General features: G+C 45.0%; 1 protein-coding gene across 1 annotated transcript; it reads right to left on the reverse strand.

Annotated features, from left to right (window-relative positions):
* On the reverse strand, positions 1–24,777 carry LOC112573002. The gene is made up of 24 exons (XM_025253034.1): positions 24,639–24,777; positions 23,383–23,589; positions 22,578–22,727; positions 21,976–22,221; positions 21,192–21,633; positions 20,155–20,582; positions 19,600–19,836; positions 18,700–18,706; positions 16,732–18,263; positions 15,659–16,400; positions 15,210–15,326; positions 14,521–14,705; positions 14,168–14,293; positions 12,901–13,008; positions 9,502–9,658; positions 9,185–9,368; positions 8,354–8,595; positions 7,070–7,284; positions 5,343–6,486; positions 4,709–5,111; positions 2,082–2,962; positions 1,611–1,807; positions 927–1,266; positions 1–708 (listed from the first exon to the last, which is right to left on the reverse strand). The coding sequence occupies exons 2-24, from the start codon at positions 23,575–23,577 to the stop codon at positions 449–451; spliced, it is 8,538 nt and encodes a 2,845-aa protein (XP_025108819.1). The 5' UTR covers positions 23,578–23,589; positions 24,639–24,777; the 3' UTR covers positions 1–448.
* Between the last annotated feature and the right edge of the window lie 2,377 nt (positions 24,778–27,154).

Below are 27,154 nucleotides of genomic sequence, written 5' to 3' on the forward strand. Positions count from 1 at the left end.
TCAGCTGACTACAGATTTATTGAAATCACTTAAATCACAATTTATGTTTTATATACCGCATAGAACTACTTTTCAAGCTGTTTTAAATAAAACTACACCTAAACTGAGAGATACAAATATGACATGTAATTTGTGTCATTTATTACATTATAATTTGTCGATGCTTAAAATCTTAATGACAGCGAGCTTGCACATACACTTGATCACGTGATACTTCTGTACTTGATATCACAGATATTTGAGAAGTATTTACAAGAGATAGCTGAAACCCATTAAATATGCATCCGCCACTTAATTACAATGAATACAGAAAGTGCATCGTCTGCTAATAAGAAAAAAGAAACGTAGACAGTAAAAATATTATTTGCGAACATTTATATATATATATGATTTTTATGACATACTTGACAGTCAGGGAGCATACACATGTAAACAAAGGGGACTGTGTCTAAAGTGAGAGTTTGGCCACGTGATCTTTAAACATACCGTTGGCGTACACGGCTCTGATCAACACAAACAGTTCATCGAGCGGCTTCGTCAGCTGCTGTCGGTAGGAGGGCGTCTTCACAGTCACGTGGTTTATGACGTCACCAAAACCTTGCGCTGTGCCGGCAAAAACCAGGTAAGTGAGATCGCGATGTCCACTGAAAACGTTTGACCAGTCCAGGAGGAGGATGTCGCCAACCACTGTGGCAGACGCTGTCTTCCCTGTAAGACATGTGTGATAGATGTCTTATTGTTTACACTGACTGGACGTTTGTTACTAGCAAAGTCAACCAAGTATCAGAGTAGACATGACCTCCACCAAAGGTCATTGGTAGTTTTAACTGTTTACTATATCAATTTGTTTGTTCTCTCTCTATATATCATTATGTTTCATATATAGACATGACGTCATCACTGTTGGCCACAAAGCACACCTTTACCTGTAGTTGACGGTCTGCTGTCGTCCAGCAGGACGCTGGAGGACACAATGTCTGACGTCATTCCTCTGTCGTTGGATGCTCGGACTTGCGCCGTGAGTACCCCGCCAGACGGCGCACGGTTCGCCTGTAGCGCTACTACCGATGTTGTGTAGGTATTCAGGGAAGACCACTCAGTCAGCGGGAGGGAATTTAGGTGCAAACGGTAATAGAAGGCGACTACACTCGTGTCATCAACACCTCGCCATGTCAGTTCCAGGCTGGAGTTTCTAGACCTGACCTCCACATCGCGCTCGTCAAATGGGGAAACGACGGGGTTGTTGTCCAGAAACACCAGGGAAGCCTGCAACAGTGACATAGCTATTGATACTGATATTGAAACATGTTAAGCGTCCCAGTCTTAATGACTGTTGCCAAGGAAACTTCTATTCTGTTGGTACTAACATTTGTTGATAAAAATGCCAAGAACTGTTGATGTGCATACAGCTTATTCCCTCAGAAAGTTTTCTTTCGCTAGGATCGTGCGAGAAGATGCACACCCACTCTGTCCCCAAGGGTTAATAAGCCGTTTAGGGTAGGTCGTTAGAGGAAACTTGGTTTTGAGTTCTGAATTCCGCTCACTTTAAGAAATTACTTTAAATGTTTAGACAATGATCTGTTGTGTATATGTGTATACTACGATGTTACCATTGATAAATCTGGCGGTTGCAGCAAAATGGCAACCGGCTGTGACGTGACTGTTGTGTCCATCTGAACTCCGTTGATACATCTGACAGACACGATGACAGACTCGCGATGTCTTGGCTGCGCGATGACAAGCACGCAGTCTGTCGACGTCACACTTTCCACTTCAGGTGCTACTGACTGTCCGTGAGAAGGGCTCACTGCACCAAATGACTTCAGTCAGATTAAATACCATTTATTTACACAAATACATGCAACTTTATCAACACATCCTGTTGTTCTGCATTTAAACAGCATTCCTTTACATAAATACTTGCGATTTTATGAACACACATTGTCTTCTGTGAATTTGAATAGCATTCCTTTAAACGAATAGATGCGACTTTACCGACGCAGTCTGTTCTTACACTTCGATTAGCTTCTATTAGATTAGGTTTCATCTGATTGGCTGATTTAAAAATTGAAGAACCTCACCCAGCCTACAGGTGCACGCCACAATACCGCTCTCGTTGTCATGCGCAGTCCACTCAGCGACTCCCCGCACTTGAGGGCCATCTGGCTGACCTTCACCTTCGTAAATGAGTTTGACCTTCACCTCAGATACCAGAGGGGCCGTTTTGTCCATGTAGATGGCGCTGGAGATGAAGTGCACGCGATGTCCGGCGCCGTTCTCCGCCATGACGCTGGCGTACAGAGGGGCGCCGTGCTGCACGTGCACGTCAAACAGGAAGTGACCGCTGTGACCCACAGGGGTGAAAGGTTGTACTTGCAGACCTCCTGGGGTCGTACCCAAGCCAACAATCATCGTCTTTATTCCAGATTCTTTGTCGTAAACGCGAGCGCAAACAGAGACGGAGGTTTGTGAGATCTGAGTCACAGAAATGGCCTCCGGTGACGACACAAGCTCCTGGGAACACGAGGACAGCCTGGCCACCATGTTAGCTCCTGGCCTGGCCTCGACATGGACCGTCACCAGCTGAGTGCTGTTGCTGTTGGCTGAGTACAAAAGCAGATGCTCGGCTGAAGCGTTTCCGGAGTGCGAGTACTTGAAGAAGACGGGTATCTTGAGCTCCTCGTACCCCACATACCCCCTGGCGTCCGGCTGAATGTTGAGGGCAGTTAGTGTCACCCTTACCATCCTGCTCTGGGTGGTTGGCGGCAGGGTAACGTCCGCCCGGTACGTGACGTACAGCAAGGATGATGTCGATATGTACGTCATCGCTTTTTCGCTAATGAGGTCAAAGTGACTGCAAGTGACGCCCTCTGGCGGAGTGCTGTCAACTAAAATGGCCGCCGACTTTGCCGCTTGACTAGTGAGTCCAGCAGCGTCTGTAGCCATGACGACAACACTGTACCTGGCACAAAGTAAACAGCGACTTCTCAGGTGCTTAACGGAAAACACGATTTCTTCGTCGGCTCTTTTTAAACTTTCTCATCCACACGAAACTTTGTAAGTGCATGAATAAACATTTGTGACCCTCCACGACGAAAGTCGCGAATTTCAGATTTGCCAAATTGCATATTTTTAAAAAGTACAGGTTCTGAACTTTCTGTTGATACAAAAGTTGTTGTTCTAGTCCTAACATTGAGTGAGTTATCAACGTTTGAAGTGTGAAAGTACGGTGGCGGCCATTTTGAGAAAAGCGGGGTCAAAGATTAGCGTAAAGAAGGCCGACCGGGTCTGTTTACTCCTAAACTTTTGCAGACAAATCTTTTGATCGGTTAATATTTGAATCGTTCTTTAAAGAAGTTGAACAAACGGACTCCGCTCTTTCTGGCAAGGTGTAACACGATGGGTTCTGATAGGAAACAGTAGAGACACAGCGTTTGAATTTCGTCTGAAAGCCGTACTGATCGCAGTGGGGTACCTCGAGTAAAACGTATTTCAAGTCCATTTCTAACTTTTATTTTAACATCGCAGTGTATTTTCCTGATAGGTTAATAACCAAGGAATCCATTTTGAAAGAAAAGTCAAACTGTACATAATTGACCCCTGTCACCTTTCGGGGCCTCGAGCACCAAACTGTTCCGCGCGACTTGAGACTCAGTTCGTCGTGGAGGCTCACATATAAGCATTTTTCTTGGACCTTCATTTGCTGTAAAACTGTCGAGATGCCACTAAACGCGGAATTCAAGGTCATTCCCCCACCTAGGAAAGTTCATCACTTTAAATAGAAGTTCAATGACCGATTTGGAGCATACATTTGAGACATTATTAAACGGAAATATAAAAGTTTAGCTGTAGACACCATGGTGTACTCACAATCTAATGAAATGAGTGACAAATATCCATCAGACTTCTGTTTGAACCGTTATTTTATAATTGCGTAAAGTCATCACTAAATCAGACAAAAGGCTGAAAGCAAACCTCAGATTAAGCTGCTGCAAGACAAAAATGGTTTTGGAGACAGTATCCCACAAACAGCACCTTAATCAATCGCAGTCTTTGTCCGGAATGTCTACAGAAACAAGTCTACTACTGCTTAGACAGCACATCACCAGGGAGCCATTTTCTCTAGAGTGACTAGTGTGCATCGTCAGTGACATACACGATTGATGATGTCCCGGAACACCGCAGCTGTAGACTCTTTATTTTCAGTTTCAAGAAAGTGCCTTTGCTGAGGACCGCCCTGCGTCCCCAGTGAGGCTGTCTATTTATAGTAAGTGGAACGCACGCGCTCTTGACGTCCAGACCCTTTCTGCTCCCTGTTGACACGAGGAGGTGATGGCGGCCAGACACAGGGAGACTGGTGCTGGAGACTGCTGTGTGACCCTTCTAACTCTTGAAAGCTGCAGGATATGACGTACGGAAGTCAGAGCATGAAGACATCATCTACTTGCTCATCGACCTGCGCGATCGTCCAGTGATGTCTCCACAAGACGGTCAGCCGTCATCGCCGTCATTTAAAGGCTCTCAATGTCTTTACTTGTCTTCCATTGGACAACTAGCCAAACACTAGATTGGAACATTAAGTGTGCAGTCATTGTTTACTCAACAGCTAAAACTATTACTAATTACTGAATAATTACCATGAAACAATTACCATACCATTAACAAACGTACCTGACAGAAAGCGATTGTGTCAAACTGTTTCACAAACCTGTGATTGTGTCGTAGAGGAAGGTCGGTGAAGTGATACTCGGTCAGAAAGCCGACGTTGACGAACGGCATGACGGGAGAGGTCGGGTGACTGTCAAGGACGATGGCGACCTGGTAAGACCTGACGGCCGACTGTTGGTCCTGAAAGCCGTGCCAGGAGGCGGCCAGCCAGTTTGTGGCCGTCTGAGCCAGGCGAGTGACGTAGCGGGAGGCCGGAAAGACAACTCCAGCAATAGGGGGACTGACGTCAACGACAACGCCGTCAGACACAGCGGACGTCGTCAGACCGGCGCCATTGACAGCACGCACCGTGAAGTAGTAGCGACGACCTTTCTCCATGCTGGCAGTTGAAACTGCGTGAGAGGTGTTCAGGCCAACGGAGGTCTTTTTGACCAAATCATCAGCTATGGAATACAAGATATTACAGTTTAATAGTGTTTCTCGTTAGCTGTTGAGGTTAGGGAAGACACAAAATAACCAAACATTCAAACAGCTGCTACCACTATGAGGTAGTCACAAACGAAAATGGACGAAAGGATATCGCTTGTATATCAAGGAATGCACCAGACAAGCAAATCTTGTTATCACTGACCAAAAAGACACTTATCAAGAGAGTGTTGGTCAGGTTGACTCACCTAACTGTGACGTACCAGCCCAGAGCTCAAAGCCAACAATGTAGCTCTGAACATCCTGAAATACGCCGTCCCAGCATGCCGTGACGCTGGGCTCGGACGTGACATAATCTACGTCTCGACCACAGACGCCGTTAGACTCGACGACAGTCTTACCACGTGACACTGACGGAGGAGAGCTGTCAATAGTAACAGGTGCCGACAGGAAGGTCACGTGACTGTCACGAGACAGCCAGGCCCGTACATGCAACACGTAGCTCTGACCGGAAGCTAGCAGGCGCGTTCCAGGTAGGCAGTAGGTCATTTCCATGGTGAGCCCCACATCATACCAGACAGCTTCAGTTAGCGGGTTAAAGACGCCCGCACCAGCACTTCTGTTGGTCAGACCGAGACTCCACTCAAACCTCGAGATGTTGAGTTGGTCACTTGGAGACACTGTCCAGTGGCCCTCCAGACACTTCACTGACGTCGTGTACGTCTGCGGCCTTGTGTCGTGGCTGATGTAAGGAATGACGTGGACATTTCCCAGCCTGGAGTCAGTGACTTCAAGCTGGTGGCACTGACCGGGACTGCCTGGACAGACTTGACCACTGGGAGCACAGGAGCACTCCAGAGTACAGTAGGAGACAGGGCAGGAGTGACGCAAGGCGATCAGCAGGCCGCCGGTGGTGTTTGTTGTGTCCACGATCACCTGGTAGGCTGTTCGTACCATTTCGCTTTGCATACCCACCTTGTTTCTGGCCCAGATACCCAAGAAAATAACATCATCTGCCCTCAGCGCCTCTGAGAGAAAAAGCAAGGTATGCTGAACAGCGCTACTGTCATCGTGAGCTGCAGTCACACGGCCTTCAGAGAGGTCTTCGCCGCCATAGGATCGTCCTGCAACGATCTGATAGGACACGACACCAGACTCCGGGTCACTGAATGCCTGCCACGTGACGTTGACAGCAGCAGCCACATCAGGGTCGTCGTCTTTGTACCACGTGATGGGGGACCTGAAGGTACCCAGGATGGGAGGAGTAGCGTCCACAAGCAGGCGGGTGGAAGTGGCTGCCGTACACAGCCCTGCGGCGTTGCAGGCAGCAACCGACGCCCAATACTCACCTCCGTTATCAAGCAAGTGGTCAGGGTCGAGAGTCAAGGTCATCTATGAACAGAGATTCGAATTTGTTAGGGGAGGGAACTGCTGGTGGGCACCAGCTGACGACCTTTGCATGCCCCTGTACTGATTCCTGAAGATGCATTCGAAAAAAGACGAAGAATCAAGAAAGCCAAGCGGTTGCGTCTGACTGAGACACAGCAGGTAAGATTAAATGGATATTGCTGTATCGTTGTATTTTATTGACCCTTGTCTTGTACTAGAAACACCCAGGTGAGAAAGTTCCTAATGAGAATCTTGCATCGCATCTTGCATACAAACAGGTTCCTTATGACACGTCAGCAAATCACTAACACGAGAGCACCTACCTATTTTAGCAAAGAACAGTTGAGGATAACTCAGACATTTTGAACAACTCATTATTTCAATAAATCTATGTGATGACTTTGCAATTTTGATATTACGAGAAAATAAATATAGCAAATACGTTTTAAATTATTATTGTAATATAACGAATATGTGTGATGTTTGGTATACAGAATAGGACAGAACAGCAAAACACTTGAAACTATAGCGTAGATATAAGAAGTAATTACAGGTGTGGTGTATTATCGTCAGCATAACATCTCACCTTGTCATCAGCACCAACAACTATTGGTTCGGTGAGAAGTCGACCAGTTAGTTGACTGCGGACATTAACGGTATGGCTGACAACCGGACTGTCAGGGTCAGCAAACTGCCAAATCAATTGCAGAACTGAGCGATCCCATTGGCTGTCAGTTCGTTTGCCGTCACGTGGTGACGTAAAGTAAGGAGCGACAACAACGGTTGGTGGAGAAACGTCGACTAGAAAAAAAAAAAAAGAAGCCAATGTCTATGTGAAGCGGACAGTAAGCAACCAATATTAGAAAAAATGAGTGTGAGGTGCATGTTATTAAAATGGAGAGAGCGGCGATTATCAACCAGCGTCAGCAACAGAGTAAGTTGAGTTTACTAACAATATCAGAAATAATGTGGTGGTGTAGCGACTTTTCAGCCATTGTTGCAAACAGTAGAAATGAGGTGGATGGCTCCTTATCAGCCATGTTGTCAGCTTTCTGTGACACGAGCTTGCTACCTTTAAACTGTCATGTACAACTTGGTCTCTGTCACAAATGAGTACTGACCTTTTCGCCGACCTGTGGCAGTGACAGACGACTGCATGTGGCAGTGACAGACGGCTACATGTGGCAGTGACAGACGGCTTCATGTGACAGTGACAGACGGCTTCATGTGACAGTGACAGACGACTACATGTGATAGTGACAGACGGCTACATGTGGCAGTGACAGACGACTGCATGTGACAGTGACAGACGGCTACATGTGATAGTGACAGACGGCTACATGTCGCAGTGACAGACGGCTTCATGTGACAGTGACAGACGGCTTCATGTGACAGTGACATACGGCTTCATGTGACAGTGACAGACGGCTGCATGTGGCAGTGACAGTCGGCTGCATGTGGCAGTGACAGACGGCTACATGTGACAGTGACAGACGGCTACATGTGACAGTGACAGACGGCTGCATGTGGCAGTGACAGACGGCTACATGTGACAGTGACATACGGCTTCATTTGACAGTGACAGACGACTGCATGTGACAGTGACAGACGGCTGCATGTGATAGTGACAGACGGCTACATGTGACAGTGACAGACGACTGCATGTGACAGTGACAGACGGCTACATGTGACAGTGACAGACGGCTACATGTGGCAGTGACAGACGGCTACATGTGACAGTGACAGACGGCTACATGTGACAGTGACATACGGCTTCATGTGACAGTGACAGACGGCTGCATGTGGCAGTGACAGACGGCTTCATGTGACAGTGACAGACGACTGCATGTGACAGTGACAGATGGGTTACCTGTGAAACTCTCCGAGACGGCGACTGACTGCAGACCTGCCGGGTTTCGAGCTCTCACTGTGACGTACAAAGGTGTTGTTGCCGGAAGTGCCAAACCAGACATGAATGCAACAAGTGACAGTAGGTTTGACTTTACAGGAAGTACGTCACAGCCGTGTGGTTGTGTTCCTATACACCACAGGAATTCCTGAATTCCAGTCTGCGGGTCTGAGAAGCCAGTCCACATTGCTTGTATCGATGAACTGAAACACGTGGGACCTCAGGTACAGGTACGCAGTCTACAACGTTGATCTTAGCACAGCAACAGCATCAAAGGTCAAGAGTTCAAGGCCTTCTTCTAGTACTTCTACAGTTTACTGTTAAAGTAGTTCTATATTTGATAGGTTCTAGACTTGATCTATCCTCTCAAAGCCTTTCCGGTTTCTTTGGTCGAAGTTGTAAAAGACATTCTTGGAGGATTGTTTAAGTGTGTGCTATGATTGTTTGCGAGTAATTTGTGGTTTGTTTACTGATGTGTCTGTCCACTGATATCACTCGTTACTAAAATGATAAGAAAAAGCTTGTAAATCCAGCTTCGGTGTCAGGTTTCGAAATTCTATTACCTAGCACCTCGGGTATACTAGTGTGTCGGTAACATAAATGTGTCGAAATGGGTCGAGACCTAAACTGTGTCCTTTCAAAAATGCACTCACGCTGTTGTTTCCTACAGCACCTTGACATACCCGTAGACATGTATTAGCCTGCAATGCAATACAATACAATACAATATTGTATGAGGCCTATCTGTTCTGTTTGTAAGGTACACGATTGTATAGTCGTGAAATATCTTACTTGTGTGCAAGATATTTGCTGTTCTGACCCTCAGGCCCGACAACCACGTGACCAACAGTAGGGGGAGAGCTATCAAAGGTCATGCTTGTGGATGACGTCACTGTGCAAAGACCAGCCTGGTTGCAGGCTTCTACAGTGACGTAGTAGGGCTTGCCTTGCTCAAACTCTCGTTTCCAGGAATAAGCTGCAAAGCACGTGACCAACAGTAAGGCAAAACTCACCAGTAAAGTGTAGAGCTGAGAAACCGTTGATAATAACTTCAAGAGAAAACAAAATAGAAACCAGAGATGAAAATAACAAACAATAGTTTGACCTACATGTCTGTAATCCTACGTAGACGAAAGGTTGAATGTCGGTTTCATTAGGTTGAGAACCAAGCCCAACCCTGAAGTAGGCCAGGCCAGACTGCAGGTCACGGAATCCAGACCAGTACACCGGGTACTCACCAACATCTTGGCTGTAGCATCTGTGCTCCTGTCATCATAAACACTTGAGGTTAGGGTTATCTTTTGCGAGAAAACTGTTATGGACATTGTACTGGCGTCTAACGGACATCTACTGTCACCGTCAGACAGATGACCCGGTGGTCCTGTTAGGTGCCGACTGTGCCTTGCGATGGCCGACCCTCTTCTTTCTCTGACTGATGTGAGATAAATGAGACCATCATTTCTCTGATTGAGATAAATCAGACAATCACTGCTGAGCTGACAGAAGCCTTCACCAGCAGCTGTGCAGTCCATTAAGCTGTCCAGTCCAACGTCTGCATCTGTTCACTGGTTAGCATCTGTCTTTGCTATTGTCGAATTGACTGTCCTAGCAGATCATTACATAAAAATTTCTATTTTGCAATTCAGTAGCGTTACCGTTGTGTCCATAGGTTAATGTTCTAACGGTACAGTAGCAAAGTTCACTGTAAAAAGCTGTTGCTGAAAGTCAGTGTCAGGTGTAAACTGTAAACTTTTTATTGTTCTTACGAAATTCATGAACATACCCGTTGAATATAGAGTGGGTATTTAGGTTATTGTTGAATTCAGTAGCAAAGTTCAGTGTGGAAAATCTATTTATATTTTTAAAGACAGAAGTGAGTGATTGTAGAATTGTTACTGGAAACAATAGCAGGCCATGTAGATGACAGTGAAGCAGTATACAGCGGAACGTCAGTTTTTGTCGACTTCGGTTATCGTCGATTTTTTCCGCGAAAAATTTCGTCAGGGTTTTCGTCGGCTGCCTGGAATTTCGTCGGCGTGCCCACGTGACCTGGCGGCAAATCTTGCAAAAACAATGTTTGTCCATGTGTGAGCATCACCCCGCGTGTCTAGCCAAACAATTCCATTCTTTCCGGTGTGCTGAAATGTCACTGTCCCTGTGAAATGTTTGCTGGTCCTAGTGCCAAACACCCGGTTGGCACCATAGCGTGTATACAGAGATACCTGTCTGCAAGGCATACTCAGCGTGCGACAACAGCTGTCCTGACCCTGTAGTTTGTCCTCCGCATACTCAATATAGTGTCCAGAGAGTTAAATCGCTTGTTAGTGTAGAGCAGTGATGCCCAAGCTTTTTCGGCCATATCCATTTCGGACAGCCGTGTCGCGGGCCACTTCGCAGAAAAATACAAAAAGGAAAAAAATAGAGCAGATACCATTTTTTATTAGAAACAAGTTTTACTTACCATTAATTATGTAGTAATTAGTGGGATATTTGAAGTTGTTTTCCCGAAACCAACTTTGAATGTCCGGCCTCATCGTAGAGACACCAAGTCGGAGCACGGAATCGAAATGTTCGTCCATCGAAAAAAAGATTGAGAAACCCCCCTACGTGGGGATAAATACTTCTTCTTCCTTTTTTTTCGTTTTTTTAAGGTCTTCTTTTATTACTAACATGCCGATTTCCTGCACTGTGGGCAGAAGTTTCGCTGGCCGGATGGGACCGCGTCGCGGGCCGGATATGGCCCGCGGGCCGTAGGTTGTGCATCCCTGGTGTAGAACATTGAATACTCAGTATACTAACCCTAACCCTAACCCATTATAATATTATATCAATAATATTACTAACCCTAACCCCTGTGGCCACTATACTTAGTATGCGGTGACAGACTACATATTCTATACAAAATAAACGTCTAACTCGGTCGTTCCTTATCTATGCGCATCCTTCTGATTGTTATGCTTTTTTTAATATAATCCTCAATATGTGACAAGGAAGCGGCCAACATTTCAAAGTATGAAGGTGGCATGCGTCTGTCGGATAATGTCGTATTACGAAGATTTACAAAAAACAAGACACGTTTTTCCTTTAACCTCAAAGCTACAGAAAATGGTTACCCCGATTTATAATGTTCGTGTGCTCATGGAGGGGGAATGCACGCTTTCTTTTTTATTTAACTTCATTTAAACTGGCCTATATAGCCTGATATTAGCGAGTCAACAGGGGCTGGGAAATTAAATCTATTTCCTTTATTTCTTATGGAAAATATTGTTTCGGATAACGAACATTTCGGATAACGAACAGTTTTCCAGAACGGATTAAGTTCGTTAACCTAGGTTCCACTGTACATAATATTACTAAGCTTAACTCTAACTCTGTGGCCACTATACTTAATATGCCGTGACAGGCTACATATTATATATAGTATATATATATACATATATCACTAACCCTAACCTCTGGCCACTATACTCAGTATGTGGTGACAGACTAATTATTATTATAATACTATATACATACTATCACTAACCCTAACCTCTGGCAACTATACTGAGCAAGCGGTGACAGACTACATGTTATTATAGTATTATAACATACTATCACTAACCCTAACCTCTAGCCACTATACTGAGTAAGCGGTGACAGACTAATTATTATTATAATACTATATACATACTATCACTAACCCTAACCCTCTAGCCACTATACTGAGTAAGCGATGACAGACTACAGGGTCAGGACAGCTGTTGTCGCACGCTGAGTAGGCTTTTCAGACAGGTATCTCTGTATACTCGCTATGGTGCCAACCGGGTGTGCCAAAAGACCAAGAAGGGAAATGACCTCAGATGATGTTTGATACCCAAGGTCCTCATGGAGGGAGATTCTCCTTCCAAACAATAATATTTGCACATCTTTCTCCTCTCCTCGCCGTCTTTACGGCAAGAAAAGTCTTTAGAAAAGAACAAGCTATGTTTAATATTCATTATTCTTGACATTAGTGTTTTGTATTCATTATATATTACTTTCTTATTGTGTTTAGTAATGAACACTATATTTATTCTCCAGAAAATGTATTTTGGAGTGTGTAGAACGAATTAATTCATATGGTAATAATTGCTTCGGTTTTCGTTGGTTTCGGATTGCGCCGATTGTTTTCGACGGATTATGGAGTAGAACTGAGGTTTGGCTGTTTCTTTTATTCACTGCTTTGAAGACATGGAATAGGAAAACGCTTGAATTCTGTAATCCTTACATACTCTTAGTCTAGACCAGTGATGTCAGTTTGTAGTGGACTAGTCGACTATAATAACATATGGTGTCGCCAGAAGCTCCTTCCGAGCTTTCTTGTGTCCAGAGCAGGTCAGCCAATCACTATAAGTCTGTGTTGTGTCCAGATCAAGTCAACCAATCACTTTCAGTCTGTGATATATTACGATCAGGCCAGCCAATCACTATAAGTCTCTCTCTCTGACACTAGGTCAGTTATGCTGAGAAAACTGTGAATGACTTACGGTGGAGTTTGAGGCACTATTCCAAACTATCCCAGGCTCGGGGGGAGAACTGTCCACAGTAAAAGGCTGTGATGACGTCAGTGTGGTCAAGCCAGCTTTGTTTGTGGACTGGAGTTAGAATAATGCAATTATTCGAAATTAAAAAGCTATTTTACTAAAAAGTCAAATTTTCAAGATATGAAACTATTTGCGATTTAAGAAAAATCTCTGTTCAAAAAGACCTACATATCTGTTGTAAATAATATAAATATCACACAGTACAATATTACTGCACTACTAAAGTAATAAAGAAGGTATAAACTGTATTCAGTACGTTTCAATTCATTGAGATGTTCTAGCAACACTAACAATAGTAAAATAACGGCAATCACAGTGTGAAGGATGTGAAAAGAGACAAGTGAGTATCGCGAATCACTGTCTCTCGTCGATCAACTTTTGGTCGTTTAAAAGGGCTATGTGGATGTGGAGGGGTTGGTAGGAGAGCTGGTGTTTTACGCCGAGCAAGCAACTTAGCCAGCCCTGTAGACCAATGCCACATTCACAGAAAGAACAGCGTGCCCGAGACGAGAGTTGAACCCGGGACAGCCAACCTTCACTGTATTGGGGACAGGCGCTAACCGTTGCGCTACCAGACCACCCTAGCTAGATGAGGGATACCCCTAATTAACACGTGATCGAACTTGGATAATTGATTATAGCCTTAGCAACGAAACTCCTAGGGCTCGGCAAGTTACAAATTTCGAATTCACGTTCAGCTTCTTAACTGTTTGTCGTGAAGTTCGACTTCATTGATGCATTACTCATTAAACAGTTTAAACAGATTGTTTACATGACAGTTTTTGCATTGTTTACATGACAGTCTTTTCATTAAGTGGTTTCTGCTTCACACGTCATACATTTGGAAGATTGCAAAGGCTTGTCCCTCTGTGGACATGATGGCCCTCGTGTTTGATGCTTGACACATCATATGCTGAATACTTTATAAGGACACACCACTACTGCACTACTTGTCCTATTGTGTGATTATTCTGTGATAATTGCACTGATTAAGGTAGCTTGAACTTGTAGCCCTATAACCCTACTTACTCTCAGAAGCACGAAATAGGAATGTCCGTCTAATGTATGATATTAAGACTTGTTGATGCTGTAGCCCTATAACCGCACTTATTCTCTAGAGCTAACATAGAAATGTCCGTCTGCTAACCCGTCTGCTAACGTTAACTCGACAGTATACACATTGACACTATAGCCTTATAATCGCACTCACTCTCAGCAGCAAGACGTATGAATGGCCGTCTACTAACGCTGACGTCTGGGTCAGTACGGTTGACCCGCCCCGACACACCTGAAAGGGGATGACGTCGTCGGACCCACTTGTGGTGCTGACTGCCACCTGTTGACAGACAACAGAGATATAGAGAACAGAGATACATAGATATAGAGAACACTGGGGAACAGAAATAGAGAAAACACGAGAAGACTAGATATTTAGAGAATATAAGAGCAACAGACAAACCTATAGATACAGAGAACACACGGGAACAGAGGTAGAGGAGCAGGTAGCTCTACTTATTAGATTCAATTAATTATACTCGCATGCACTGTCATACACACACTTACCTCAAGTTGCTTGATGCCACTCTCCTTGTCCTCCACACCCTCCCAATAAACAAGCAGCTCACTGCTTGCGACGTACGGCTTTTGATACAATCCCCCTACGGTCACGTGACCCTGGGTAGGTGGTGTGTTGTCAACAATACAACTCTCAGACCAGGATTCTGTCACGTGACCAGCACGATCTTCAGCTGAAAAAGTCACAAGTTCAATACTTTGTCCCAGCAATAAACTGAGTGCATGTTCGGACATTACACAACGATACATCATAATTAAATATGTAATTCTGTACAATATTTACAAGAAATAACACTTCATTAAAATTGAAAATACAACTCTTTAATTACTATACATAGCGCTTCATTAGAAATACAGTGTACAGCGCTCTAGTGTACTACAGGCAGGATACACCCTGTTACACTATACACAACTGCGAGGGTTTACTGTTCAGAACTAGGCTTTCGTTTCTTTTTTCATTCTTTTTGGTGACAAGATGTTCGTGGTTTTTGCTCCCACCCATCCGTTATCATCGCCGTTCCATTGTCGTTAAGCAGTTTACTGGTCACGTGGTGTAGCAGTCATTTAATTTACTGGTTACCTTTTGTTGCATTAATCAGTTTCCCAAAGTAGCGAGCTCTAGCTGAGTTCTAGTTCAAGCTTTCAGTGCCAGAATGACTACTGTTTTCTGCTGTTACCCCTGACTGTAGCGATGCATTGTGTCCCGGGAGCTATCTTCAAGTCCAGAAACATCCACGTGGTTCGCTGTCCCACCTGCACATAGCGAGCTATGTCCTCGCCTCCGGGGTAGCTTCCTGTCCCAGTGTAACAAAGAGCATGGCCTCACAATACTGTCGCTATTGGTAAGCTTCTCAGGTAAAAATCACAATGTCAAAGACTTATAAAACTATTATACTACTATATTTGTAATTGTGAGCGAAATGCAATAGTTATGAAATGTTTGTTATTTAAAGGGTATGAGTACCAGAGGAAGACAACTGATAGTTTGCTCAGTCAACATTACAAAATTAAAACTGACTTTGCTGAGTGGAATACAAGATAATGAAGAAATAAATAATGATAAATTTCACTTTGATAAATGCATTATAAAAGTTGTGCGCCTTGGCAAGTAGTGTGGAGAGCTCACCCAGGGCCACAGAGAAGTTCATGGTGACGTAGTCCGGGAGTTTCGTGACGTCTTTTTCTACGTCTGAAAAACCTGTCCAGGTAATAAACAGGTGGCCTTCGTCAGCCACAAAGCCCTCTTCCGAGTTGCCAATGGCAACTGATCCCCGGATGGGCGGTACGTCATCGATTACAAATCCATCTCCACAGACTGCAGTTGTCCCGCTTTGTCCTTCAGTGGCTTCCTCAGTGGTCGACCTTTGTCCTTGACCTGACCACTCCCTCGGCGAGATGAGTGCGCACACGTAGTACACAGTGCCGTGCGCAAATCTCGACAGGTCTCGTGGAAACACTACTTTGCCATTTTCAGTCTTCCTCCAGGTGAGGCATGATGGGTCTCCCGCACAGCTCCCGTCACGAGGTACACGATCTGACGTCATCAGAAACCACGTAACGTTTCTGTTATAACCGTCCGTCACAAAGGCCGACATCATGACGTCACTGGCAGCAAAGTCAATGTCGAGCTCAAACAGTTCGTGAAGTTTGCTACCCAGCTGCTGACTGTACAAAAGGTTGTCGATGAATGTCTGTCTCAGGAGTGCGTGGGGAAGTTCTATGACGTGGAAGGGGTCAACTTGTCGCAAGCTTGCAGGTCGTGACAGTCTCCAGCATGTTACATTGGCCGGTCTCCAAGGGAACATCACCTGTATGCATGCGTGTAGTTGACCTTTGCCGGTGCTGTTGACACGCACTTCACCTTCCATCTGAAAACGAAAATGTATTTGTGCAGATGTGCTCAGTTATGTTCGTTTTATCTTTACTGTTTCTAAGCATTAGCGAATTCATCATCATCATCATCATCATCATCATCATCATCATCATCATCTACAGGCCATTTCCTCAATAGGCAGGTTAATCACTACAGTTTGCGATAAGTGTGGAGCTGATCTTCAAGAGGAGCGAAGTGCTAAGAAGTTTCACTCTCATGTAGTGTTGCTGTGGGCCAGCTTTGAAATGTGTTTTTGCTTCGAAAGATTTACTACTCGCACTCTGAGCCCTGTGCTGGCCATGTGCTGAAGGATGTTTGTATCTGACCTGAATGCTGGAGCAGCTGGAGGAACTGCTGACTTGCCATTCCGACAGTGGCACCTGTCCGCTCCTGTCTCCAGACACTGCCCACCTGAAGACACAGGCTGAACTTTGAGCAACAGACGTCAGCGGGTCATCAAGCAGCTGCACGTGAGCTGTTACACCAATGGTCAACGTGTGGTCAGCTTGCGCCCTAACCATAGCCTCATCACACAGAGTCACGGGGTTGCCGGCTACTACAAATAGGTCAGAGGTCACCTCGGGTAGACAGGTGTTGTCAAGGCATACCGCCACGGTAAAATAGTACTGATGTCCAGGAAACAAGTCGATTCTACTGAATGTAAATCTCCTCTCTATGGGTGACACGTCTCTGACACCTTTAAGACACATCAGGCCCGTGTACTGGTCTTTACTCTTGGCTTCAACTCTGCATGTTTCGTCTACGACGCGCACTTGGAAATACCTGACGAAGTCACTCCAGGGTCCGGAAATTTCCCAGGAGACCGAGGCGCTGTTGTCAGACTTGGGATGAATAACAGCCTCCTTCTGACAGGTCATGACATCCACAGTGATGTCGCTGGAGGCATTCTGGGGAACAACAACACGCAGGACATCTGCCTGCATCACAAGCTGATAGCCTGTAAGCGTGGTCTGCACGACAACAGCTCCACTGAACACAAGGCTACCAACAAATGGTCTCAGCTGGACAAAGATGACGTCACCAGCGTGTAGCTGAGTTCTCGTCATCAGCTGAGTCTCGCGGGATGATTTGGAGGGCGAGAGAACGGAGGTTCCTATGATGTCATTTGCTCGACACCCTCTTCCAGCGAAAACCATGAGCTGATTATTTTTCTGGTCGTATTTTGGGATCATAGTAAAGCCATCACTAGAAAAGACAGTTTGACCGCCTGTGTTGGTTGCTCTGACAACAGAATACAGCTTTTTGTACAAGGGCAGTGAACTAGCGTCTACACAAGTAGGACTTCCGGTCAGGACTGTTGTAAAGGGAATGAAATCATCGCTGTTAGGGAGAGCTCCTATTCCGACTTCGACAGAGATGGCGTCATCACCAGAAAATCCCTCCCATGCTATACACACTTCGTCTGTCTGAAGGATGACATCTACATCGTCAGATTTATACGCAGGGGACTCAGTTTTGTCCGTAGCTCTGCTAGTGTCTGCCGTTTGGCTCGTGAAATGCGGTTGTGCTTCTACAGAATGTCTAGGCGAAGATCCTGTTGATGGCAAAGTTGTTTGTACAGTTGGCGACACCTGGATTTTGACAATGTCGAATACTACGGCATGCTCAGGTGGGAGGTAATTAGGAAGACGTTCTGATGACGTGTTGACAGTAACCACGTGACCAGCAGCATTGGTCACGTGCAGCTGAAAGAAAAACCGTCGTCCTGACTGGGTATCATAAGGGTATAAAGCTGTTACCGGATAGCTGATGCACCCTGTGATGTTAGGCTTCTTGCAGCGTGTAGCCAATGGGTCGGGTAGAGTAAGAAACGGGGTCACGAATCCCCCTTCGTGACCTAAGAAATAGCATCTCATTAGATCTCACTTTGGATAAAACTTGTAAGAAATTATCTCAAGATGATACATAGCAAATAGGCGATAGAACAATCTATCACACACACACACACACTGACACACACACACACACACACGAGATAAAATAATACATCGGTAATGACAAAATGTATTGGCACTGAGCGGTTTGACAAGAGGCTAAAGAAGTGATAAGAGTCAACTTTGTGGAGTTGAAAAAATAAATTATGTTATTAAGCTAAGAGAGAAGCTCACTGTTGTATCAAAGAAAAAGAAGAAATTATCTTAGCATTTAATTAAGGTACACCCCGGCGATCATCCCCAAATGCTGCAAGAAAATTAAAATTACTACAATTACAAAACTTTAAACGCTGATATAGCCCCTTGTTCCTGTCAGAACCTCATCACATACCAACTGACAGAGAGCCTGGAACAATATTTGTAACCTTTGTCGTGACTGATATGAATATTAACCGAACAGAAGATTTGTCGACAAAAGTTTAAAGTAAACAAAAGTGGTCGTTAATCTGTGGTCTTTGTTGACAGTTTGAAAGGGAAGAGTAAGCCAACAGAATGGCGAGGGAGCCTCTTAATAACAAAGAACGATTAGGCTGCTCTTCTCCCATCAATCTTTGACTCTTCCACATTCAAAACATAGAAATACGTAGATAAATTTTAGAAATTTTAGGAAAGAGGGCACTCAAGACTGACGACGATTCAGCGAGTGACTTCAGTGAGTGTGAGTGTGAAGAGCAGCTTTCAGACAAGAGTGATCCCGCTGACAAAGATGTTAAAACACCACTCGTCCAAGTCAGTCATCTGAATGTTGCAGTTTTCTGTGTCTTATCATCTTGCAAAGACGTAAACACTTGTGTATTTTAAAAATATGTCTGATAATCTCCGATTTTTCAGTCAAGATTGATTATGCCAGGGCTTCTGCTTACGCAAAAAATTGCGTACAGTACGCATTAAAAGTTCGGAGGACCCCTTCAATTTTCATCAATGGGGTCCCCTCCAAAGTTAGGCGAAGAACAAGGGTCCCTGGGACCCCAAAGAATTTAGCCTTAGCAGAAGAAATTATGCAGTGACAAATCAGACACGCGCTTCCAAGGATGAATACAGTTTTAAAAAACTAGAAAGTAGAAGGAAACAGCAGCACCGGAAGAATGATACTTTGTTTCCTCGTCCACTCAATCCAATCAAAACAGAGAAATAGAGCTGCGTACTCACCCACTCTGAATGTGTAAACAAATTCAACACCTCTAGGCTGCTCGCTGTCTGTAAACATTCCGTGTGTCCATGCGGTCACTAGAAGGTCGCCCTCGACAACCACTGTAAGAGGCTGTGTGACGTCAGGCGGTGTGACGTCAATAATGAGGGGCCAATAGTCAGCTGGCTTTCGAGACCGGCTTTGCTGAGCACGCGCAAGAAGAGGTAGAAGATGTCACCGTGACCCAGACCAGTGTGGGTCAGATGGAAGAATTGCCTGCCGTCTGTAGGTGTGAGCGGTTGCACGTCTGGTGCTGAGGCTGTGGACCTGTCCAGACCCAGACCCACCTGAGGGACAGAGGAAACGATCTGCAGTGAAGTAGAGGTGTAAGAGAACTGTAGCTATAATATGAGGAGTTAGCTGTGTGTCATGTGTCTGATACTGGCTGTTACCTGTCACAAGCTGCATTTATTACTCAGAATACAATTGGAGAGCTGCTCTGTGTGCTTGTCATAACTCTAAAGGTCAAATGTTAACATGGGAAAGGTTAAACAATGACAGTAGTCTTTGGTGAGGTTACACTTAAACTGGGTTTAATCTTCAGTCTTTTAGAAACCTTAATTACAGCAAAACTAAAATGGCTGGCACAGTTTCCAGTGATTTACCCAGAAGTCTTCGATGTCGCTCTCCTTGTCCTCGCCTTGCCACTGCACGGTCAAGGAATCAGAGGGCAACATGATGGCGGCATCTTTGGTCGTCATCGGCAGTTGTCGGCACAATTCGCTCGACAGATCTCCTTCCACAGCCAATGCCGACGTCACAGACAGATGTTCGACTGACACGAGTGAGGAAATGTTCTGACAGACATGCAGACACTCTGGCCGCGACTCCAGCTGGACACGGGTGAGGTTAGAGTTGATGAGCCAGAGCTGTCCGTGCTGCGTGCAGCTTATTGTCCGCCCCACACGAGCGTGAGCAACCATCACGTTGAGTAAGTGTGGGGGCGTAGTGTCGTAGGTGATTCCGTCTGAGCAACCCACTAATGATGGGGACATGGCGCCATTGTAAGCCACCACACTGACGTAATAGTGACCTGTGATAAGACATCACACTGACGTAATAGTGACCTGTGATAAGACATCACACTGACGTAATAGTGACCTGTGATAAGACATCACACTGACGTAATAGTGACCTGTGATAAGACATCACACTGACGTAATAGTGACCTGTGATAAGACATCACACTGACGTAATAGTGACCTGTGGTAAGACATCACACTGACGTAATAGTGACCTGTGATAAGCCACCACACTGACGTAATAGTGACCTGTGATAAGACACCACACAGTGATGACAGTGAGATGTTAGCTAACACCACACTGTGATGACAGTGAGATGCTACAGCTACGTTAGTTAGTGGAGCTAATGTTGTAGAAGAGAGATACGATGACAAATAGCTTGCAGACTAAACTCACTAGATTCATGGAAAGGGCCACCATTTGTATACACATATACACAACAGAGATTGGAGAGATACACGTTTATCTTAATACATTCTCTCTCTCTCTCACTGTCGCACACACACACACACACAGTCTCTCTAGAACGCCAGCACGTGCGCACACACACAACGCAAACACGCACACACCTAAAAAGCGACTTTTTCTCCTGGTTATTCATTGACAAAGGAACTGTCACCTTGCTGCGGAATCCTCAGTGTTGTCATGTCAACGGCCTGAGTTTCCGTGGCATTTTCTAGAGCCTCAATGTCTTGGACTGTCAGGCACGTGCTGGCCAGCGCCACTCGGTACAGCAGGATGCCGCTCTCGTGATCTGTGAAGCCCCGCCATCGCACGTGCAACACGTCACTGCTCGTGAAGTCCTCCTCCCCCTCCTCGCTCTCGCCACGCCCCTCCCAGACCACGCCCACTGTGGGCGGTGATGTATCAACGAGAATGTCAATCATTTTGATGGTGTGCAGACCAGCGTTGTTGGTGGCGATGACTGTGATGTAATATTGGCGATGATGAAGGCCTTGGTGGGCGTTGTTGTTGGTGAGTCTAGTGAAGGGGATGTAGTACATGTCCACCTCGCACTCGCCGACACTGGGGCAGTGACAGTTGTCGCTAGTGCACGTCGTCTGAAAATGGAAACCGATAAACTAACAAGTGTTGCTTCCAAAGCATTGCTCTCCCCAATTCTACGAAAACAAGTCAGGGTTAAGAAATCACGAGTCTGGATGTTCAGAAGCAGACTTTATCAGTGGAACATAAGCACAGGTCCCCCTGTGCACTCAGTGAACTTTCTGCCCTGTGGATGTAGCATGACATGATGCTGTTATAAACAGCGCACACTGTCCTGCAAGCAATGCACAGTGCACTTAACTAAACATTAATGATGAAAATAAAGAAATGGTTGATATGTTACCGACGACTATCAATATATAAATAAAAATAAATAAATAAACAAGTAACTGTCTCACGATGTTGCCTAGTCTCTGAATTCCAACAGCATCTTCTCCAACATCAGCAGTTTGGTCGGTCGTTCCTAGCGTCCATTGCAAAGTCCTCAGTCCACTGTGAATGTCTCCTGCATGCACTTGAAGCACCATTTTGGAGAGATCAGTAGAGTTGTGCACAAATAGCTCTCGGCGGCCCTGGCGTCCAACAAGTCCGAAGACATCGAGAACAGGAGCCGTGTGGTCTATGCTCACCCGAACCTGGTCTTCCTGAGAAAAGCAGTCAGTTGGAGACAGACCGACAAACAACGGCTACACAGGACATGGTAAAAAAAACCAAAAAAAAAAAAACAACAGCTACAGAAGAAATGGTAAGAAACAGAATGAGAGACAGAACAGCCTCACTCTCAGACTATTGCTTCTTCAGCGAGACAGAGAGAACTAAAGGTGAACACATCTCTAGCCGAACAGTCTAGTCATTCAGTCATTCCTCGTGAGGTCTGCAGACTGCATACAAATTAACACTTACTCTTCCATTCCCCATGATGCCAGCCCTGAGGTCCGGATGTAAGACTCTTACCCTGCAATACCCCATGAGATGTGTGACCCGGATGTAAAACACTAACCCTGTTATTTCCCATGATGTCTGTAGCTCGGATCCATATGTCGTATGTCTGACCGTCTAACAGTGGCTCGTACAGACACGTGCCCTCTGACTTGACACTGGTGACATTCCTTGGCGCTGACCTTGCTCCTCCATTTAAACTCCAGGTGACCTTATACACCACAACGATACAGGTAAGCTTATAAACCACATTACAGACCACATTACAGGTGACCTTATAAACCAGTACAACTGGGCACATCTTCAACAAAGTGTGCAGAGCAAATTGTAAGATCATCAGCCATTATATTTGCACATCTAAGTGTGTTTACAGATGTTGTTCATAGGTCAAAGAACCAAGAAACCACTTCCGACAGCCAGATGGTCACTAGCAGACGGCTAAGGTGACTGTTGAGACACTCTGTCACACAGGCCATCAAGGGGCCTAAGGTGACTCCTGGGACATTCTGCTATAAAGTGTAGCGGACTGGGCATGGTGGTCATTTAAAATTTTGGTGTTCACCTCTAAAAGACCAACGTCAGGACAGGCTAGATGGCCTTCTCAAGAAAGTGGGTATCTTTGTACAAAATCAGGTGCTGTCTATATTATACAATTTATTTTCTGAAATATTATAAGCGTATTTTATCAAAGCAAACTCGTCTTAAATACTCAACACCATAAGACGTTACTCGTTTCGTGAGGACCCATGGAGCCAGCTATCGGAGAACAAGTCAGAAGACAGCACGTTACCAAGTGTGTGGATTTTAGTCAATGTATGTATACAGTTTCCTACCAGTTGTTGTTGTCACTGCGTGCAGGATGTTACCTGGAAGGTGATGACACCAGTAACACTGTCAGTGCCCGTAACCGGCAGGAGGCCGGACCGTTGGTCGTATTCGCCCCGTATATCGCGCCCTGTGTCTGCCAGCACCGGAAGCAGCCAATTGTTGTGACGTATTTCCGAGTTGAAGAACCGACCGGTCCACTCCACACACACGTTTTGGACACGTCTGTCTGCCATCGGTAGCCGGACCTTCCACAATGAAACGATCAGTGAGTCGAGCTCATCAAATAGGGAGTATTTGTATTTCCATCTTGACATTTATTTCTTAAACAGGCAGCTTGATGTAAGGTCAACGAGATATTGCACATTTATTGCACGATAATTATATTGACAAACAAATGAATTAACACTTATAACAGAATGGATGTACAGAGAACAGGCAAGTAAATAGTTTAAGCAACGAAAAACGATCACTCCATAAGTACATAAGTACAACCCTTATCTTACGAGTAAGCAATGACAGAATTTTATAAAATAAACAATAAACAAGATACCAAAACTATTTGATAAAATTGTTGTGCTAGTAATTGACAAGATTATATTTCTCGCAAATGTTGTAGCGACTAGTGCTGGGAAAAATGTCGACTTCTGAAAGGGTAGTTTGGGAACTCTGGGATACCGCGGTGCACAACAGACACTACTTGTGAGTTTTCGCACATCATGCAGAGCTAGAGTGGACAGCTTACAGAAAGGACACACATACACGCTCAGGGTCAAGACAGGACCACAGAAGTCGTTCTAAAAAGATGTGTCTTAAGTGTGGACTTTAAGATGGTAAGAGAATCAGAGAAACGAAGCCAAATGGGTTGCAAGTTGATTGAGTTTGGTAGGAGAAAGGCCTCTGTCCATAGTCTTCATCTTATTGGGACTCACTAAAAATCTGGTGTCGTCATTGAGCGAAGGGTTGTGTGGGTGTATAGATGGGAGTGAGTTCGGAGAGGTACCGAGGACCAGCACCAGAAACAGCAGTCACTCAAAGTGGAAAGCTTGTAGGCAACTAGCAGCCAGTGAAGAGAGCGGATGTTGGGTGGATGGTCTACAGATGAGGCGAGCAGCACTATTCTGGATCCTCTTAAGTCTGTCAAGGAGATACTTGGGAATTCCAGCTAACAGAATTACAATAGTCCATCCTCGACAGCACAAAGGCACAGATGAGAGTTTTAGTTGCTGTAACGACTTGTAGAGATGGTGTGAAGGTAAGAAACAAGACTCTAGCTCTAAATATTACATTATTTTACCTTCCATCAGCTGTAACGACTTGAAGAGATGCCGATGGGTTCAGCTCCACAGAGGAGGAGTTATCGAACATGACGAGGCGGCGCGCGTAGGCGACATTGCCTGTCCTGTCGAGGACCTCCAGGATGATGGCGTACAGCTGGGGCTCGTCTGATGGCAAAGGAACTTGGACTTCATAAGGCCCACCCAGAGAGGTCAGGTTTGCCTTCCACTGTTTTGTGAAGTTGGCTACGGCGTTATCCTGGTGAACATGCAATACAAGTCACCACTGACATCGTATATTCTAACCCTAACATGCAGTACACAGAGCTATAACTTTGTATATCCTAACCCCAGCATACAATACATCTGGTCATTGACTTTGCACACATGGGAAGGATGAGACTAAACACAGAAAGAAGGAAGCTTCACAGTGTATAAACTGATGGTCACAAGAACGGAGAGATCCATTGCCTTTTAATTTTTTTCTGGCAATAAAAAAAAATTCAATTACAAAATATTGCTTTTCATTCAGTGTATGAATCCCATAGTTCTTTTATGCTACAAGTCAACTTGATATTTGCCAGTTATACGAGAAAAAAGAAATGTTTCACGAAGTTGTGATGGGAAAAATAAATAAGTCTGCAGCTGTGGTCAGACCTGTACTTTGATTGAGGTAGGGTTGAGATCCACCCTGTGCACCTCCAGAATGAATTTGTCGATTTGAGAAGCTGACTTATTTGTTCCACCCTTTGGAATAGGATCAAACCATCCGTTTACAAACACCCGTATATCAGGAACACGAGTTAAGCGGGTGGAGAGTTCTAATGGCTTGGTGTTGCATTCTCCCTGCTTGTCGGAGCAATGTACGGGGTGCTCCATGTCGTACACAAAGCACACCCGCTTCTTACTGGAGACAGGATCGTAGACTACTTGGCTTTGTTTTCTGTCGAGCGTGTCTACCACATCATAGTACCCGCCTGAAGACGCCGCCATGTCGGCACAAAAACTGTTGAAAGCAGAAAAGCTTCTCTCAGTAATGCATGAAAACACCGCACGACCAAAACTGTCACAGAAATACTCTCAGCAATTATCTAAGAATACAGTACAACGAAAAACAACTCTCAGTAATCAGCTGATAATACTGTACAACGAAAACAAAAGTAGCTTCACCCAATTGCGACATAAGTACGTTGTGCGATTCAAACCTAGCATTGTCTCAGTAACTACAGGAGCATGCTGTACGAATAAAACTTTCATAATACAAGCTGCTATAAACAGCTTAAACTCTTTTTATGGACGGGCAGGAACTTGATAATCTTGTGCAACGTGCTTCGTTTTTTTATTGCTTCTTTAGTTCCCTTTTACACCAAGTTCTCAGTGAGTCAGCTCTGCCAGCAGTGTGAACCTTACTGAGTGACTTTCAGATGATTGGAGATGACAACAATGAAGTTTTTTAGAATATCAGTTTCGGAATTCAGAAGGCACTTAACTCAGGGTTAGTGTTAAGTCTACAACCATAAAAGTAAACTGTTAGACTACAAAGGAGAGACATGCAGCTGAGTTATGTGAAGAGTGAAATATATTTGGTATTTTGCAGCTTTGATGACCTTTCGCCGTCCGCCAGGTTGAGGTCTGGTATCTTCATCGTCGCTTCACAGTCCAGCAGTTGGCCCCCTGTCAGGGGCCGCGTTGAGCTGAAGACATTCTGACAATGAGTGGAGCTCAAGGTCTGCTGAAGAACAATTGTTTCAGTTCCTGAAAAGCAGTGACACTGCATTATCAGCTCGTACACCATGTACAACGAGGACAAAAACAAAGACGCAACCGTCACTTGACAGAGCAAGCATGGTGGCACCTCCATCGCCAACCACAACAGTATTTGATTACATTCTTGTTGCAGGCTGTTTCTTCTATCAGTCTTTTAAACATGTTTTTAAAGGATGCCATCTTTAGACCAGTTTTGCAAACTCCGAGTTTACCAAAAGGTGCTGGCATCCTGGTATTTGTCGCTTGTCTAAGCATTTTGTGTATTGTACATTCTATAAGGACTACAAAGGAGTTTAAGTAACAAATATCAGAATGCTTTCTTGGTGGTCATATCCCGACATAAAAAGCTTTGGGTAATCCGAGATTACGAGAGGAGATACCGTAAACTTAACTGTGCACCAGCCCCTAACATCTTGTCATCAGCATGGTCCGTACCCTGGTGGTCATCAAGAATGTCTTCCGGCAAGACGCGGCGCAGTCTGGTCTGCTCTAGGTAGAACACTTAGTGTTTGATCTTTCCTCAGGGTACCTGGGAAGGGGGTCGACACTAAGAAAAACATGAGATTTGACTGGCCAGAGGATAGCCCTAACCCTAATCATAACATGCAGGACTCTGGACTAGCCATACTAGCCAGAACTCAAGGTTAGCTATACCTATACAGGACTCTGGACTAGCCATAGTATTCAGAACTCAAGGTTAGCTACACCTATACAGGACTCTGGACTAGCCATAGTATTCAGAACTCAAGACTGGCTATAGTGTGCAGGA

The sequence above is a fragment of the Pomacea canaliculata genome, linkage group LG9 (assembly GCF_003073045.1).
Source record: "Pomacea canaliculata isolate SZHN2017 linkage group LG9, ASM307304v1, whole genome shotgun sequence".
NCBI classification, from domain to species: domain Eukaryota; kingdom Metazoa; phylum Mollusca; class Gastropoda; order Architaenioglossa; family Ampullariidae; genus Pomacea; species Pomacea canaliculata.